We start from the raw sequence: 3287 nt of genomic DNA, 5'->3' as shown, positions 1-3287 counted from the left end.
GGGCCCCAGAACGCTTCAAATAAGACGACACTACTCCAGCTTGGAGTGACGTTAATTAATGGGGCCTGTGAGACTTACGTGGGTCTAGCAAGTTGGACTGTAGTATTTGAGCGTTTCTTATCAGAAGTTTCAAAGGCGGCTATGGGTCATACCGCTTCCACACGTCTTGTCCCAATCAATGAGACGAGCTGGCGGTGGTCCTCTCCAACGAGACAAAATAAAGATGACTATTATCGCGATAAGCTATAGAATATGCATTCATCAATTTATAAACCCAAGTCTTCGTTTCTCTTCACCTGCTCCCTCGATTACCTTTGACGGCTTAATGGGTACAGTGGCCGAGAACTTGATCGCAGAGGTCGCAACGAGAGGCAACTTAATCACCATCCTAAGCATAGACGGAGGAGGTATTAGAGGCCTAATACCCGCTACAATTCTTGCTGTCTTGGAGAAAGAACTTCAGGTTCGTGGAAACGAGATATCTTTGTGTTTTAGATGTTATGGACGCAGAGAGTTACTACGTTTTAAAGAAAAAAATGTTTTTTTTGGGAACGGGTTTGCGGAAGACTCAATGGGTGATACTGAATTTCATGTTTGATTCTGAATTATCAGGATATCGATGGGAAGGATGCGAGGATAGCAGACTACTTCGACGTGATAGCTGGGACGAGCACAGGGGGTCTCGTATCAGCCATGCTCACCGCTCCGGATTCGCAGAATAGACCCTTGTTTGCAGCTAAGGATCTCACGGACTTCTATCTAGAACATTGCCCAAAGATTTTCCCTCAGATCAGGTCAATATCTTTCAAACTTCGGCAAGATTTAAAGTGGTTTAGATTATCAGCCTAAATATTTCGTTTTTATGAAAGCAGTGGTCCTTTCGCTGGTCTACGCCGGATGATTCAAGGGTTCCAAGGCCCCAAATATGACGGAAAATACCTTCATGAAATCATTTATAAAAAACTGGGAAGTACGAAGTTGAGCCACACTCTGACCAACTTGGTTATTCCGGCCTTCGACATCAAAAATCTCCAGCCCACTGTCTTTTCCTCGTTCGCGGTACGTTTCTCTCTTTAACCAAAACAAGCTACACGTTTATAACTCTTTGATCTTTCTTAGTTAATATGACGATATTTTAGTTGCATGTAATGAGGATACGAAAGACATTATAAGTCAAAATTCCTAATCAATGATGCCCACAAAAGATTTGGGTCTTGTATATAGAACTTATATCCTTTATTTTTTCTTTATGCAGCAAGTTCAGTAAACTATATACTCTTTTTCAAAAGTACATATCTTTCACCTCCTATTGAAAAATAACAATTATTTTTGTTGAATTGGAGTCCGAGTACATTGCACCTCTATTTTTTTTTATTTAAAAAACTTCTCTGGAAGAAAAAAAGACTATATGACAGATACTACTCTCCTCCTCTCTTTTTCTGTAACTCTATATACATAGACGTTTTCTAAAGAGCCGTCTGTGAATCGCTTGCAGGTTAAGAGCGGCAAGGGTCTGGATGTGAATCTCGCAGATGTCTGCATCAGCACGTCAGCTGCCCCAACATACCTTCCTGCACACTACTTCGATGCACTGACACCGCGTGGGGGAAAGAGAGAGTTCAACCTCATTGACGGAGGCGTCGCCGCCAACAATCCGGTAAGCCTTATACAGATTCAATTGTTCTTCAGTAAGAAATAAGAATCGAAGAATGTGGAGAAGAGAGGAAGGAGAGAAGAGCGACATAGAAGATGTGTGAATAGGAACTGTATTGAGAATCAGTGACAGCTCTGTTAACTTATACAAGTTTCACTCTTGAAATCGTATGTTGTATTGGTGGAGCTCATTACGTGTTTCCTAACGTCCAAATGTTACGTTTACGTTTGGAATTTGTCGTGTAGAGCGAGTTATTTGTATTCTTATTAGTTGATTGCTTATAGTGCGTTTTTGGAGACTCGAGCTCATTTCTCAGCAAGAATTTTTACGAAAAAAAAGTCACGACTCACGATTCGGCGGTGGTTGGCAGGCGCTTCTCGCGATCAGAGATGCCAACAAGAACACAAAAAACGATAACTCCAGTCGGGTGAACTTTGCCAAAGTTGTGTTGATATCGCTTGGCACCGGCACGTCGCATTCGACGAAGTACGACGCATTAGCAGCTGCAAAGTGGGGGATGACAGGATGGTTGCTCAACCAGGGATCAAGCCCTTTGATCGATGTCTTCACCCAAGCGAGCGTGGACATGGTCGATCTTCATATTGCTTCCATCTTCCAGAACCTGCACTCCGAGGAAAACTACTTGAGAATTCAGGTTCGTAGCACAAGGAAAAACCTTGGCGTTTATGATTCTTTACATTGAAAGTTTTTCCTGTAATTAAGATTCTTTTGGCAATCCAGGACGATACGCTCTCGGGGGACGCTTCGTCTGTGGACATTGCGACGGACGCGAACTTGGGCATCCTTGTCAAGATCGGCGAGGAGTTGCTGGACAAGCCAGTTTCAAGGGTCAACCTTGACACAGGCAAGAACGAACCAGCAGGAGAGGAGACAAATAGATATGCCCTCAAGAGGTAACCTGCAGTCTAGTTTTACTGATGGGAAATCCTTCATTTCGGAGTACTATTCGCCTTAAACGGCATAGAGTAACTATAACTTTCATTCATTTTCAATATTTTCCTTTCAATGCAGATTTGCGAGAATCCTATCAGACGAGAGAAAACTTCGACAAGAACCCAAATCAAATGCGTGAAGTTATATTGATCTTGGACGATAATATTATTTTATTTGATGTATGGTGTATCATGTTGTTAATGTGAGGATCTAAATGTATATTTCAAGAAATAATGTCCAAAATATTGCATTTTATACCCCCCCCCCCCCCTTCCATATTTCTTTTTTCTGACTTCCTTTTCCCAGGCCCTATGATTTTCGGCTTCAGCGTCCGAGATACTTTGCTTAAGGATTCAAAACCAGGATTTCAATTTGTGTATGAAACAAAATAAGACTCAATGGGAATCATCTCAAGCATACTACCTAGAGGAAAAAATTTTAAGCCAGATGATTGTTGGAGACGCAGATAATTGAATAACATAAAACTATGGTAACCTGCATTCTACTCTTGACGTCTCTAGTTTCAAATGCAAATGTCTAACTTCTGGGAATTCTTGCAAGAGGAAATCAAGACAAGAAGAACAGTGTTTCAGATCACAGCTTCTTCTACTTCGTTAGATACAGCAATTCAATGTGTCCTTCCAGAAGTCTTTTGAAGATGCAAATGGCTGAAAAATAA

The 3287-nt window shown here is 41.5% G+C and overlaps 1 protein-coding gene across 1 annotated transcript; it reads left to right on the top strand.

Annotated features, from left to right (window-relative positions):
• Positions 1–269: 269 nt before the first annotated feature.
• On the top strand, positions 270–2866 carry LOC144711129 (patatin-like protein 2). The gene is made up of 7 exons (XM_078585052.1): positions 270–463; positions 613–794; positions 873–1059; positions 1496–1657; positions 2025–2309; positions 2396–2568; positions 2687–2866. The coding sequence occupies exons 1-7, from the start codon at positions 326–328 to the stop codon at positions 2745–2747; spliced, it is 1188 nt and encodes a 395-aa protein (XP_078441178.1). The 5' UTR covers positions 270–325; the 3' UTR covers positions 2748–2866.
• The last annotated feature ends 421 nt before the right edge of the window (positions 2867–3287 follow it).

The sequence above is a fragment of the Wolffia australiana genome, chromosome 13 (genome assembly GCF_029677425.1).
Source record: "Wolffia australiana isolate 7733 chromosome 13, ASM2967742v1".
NCBI classification, from domain to species: Eukaryota; Viridiplantae; Streptophyta; class Magnoliopsida; order Alismatales; family Araceae; genus Wolffia; species Wolffia australiana.
Note: the sequence above shows the minus strand (reverse complement) of the source record. Positions and strands in the feature narration are given on the sequence as shown.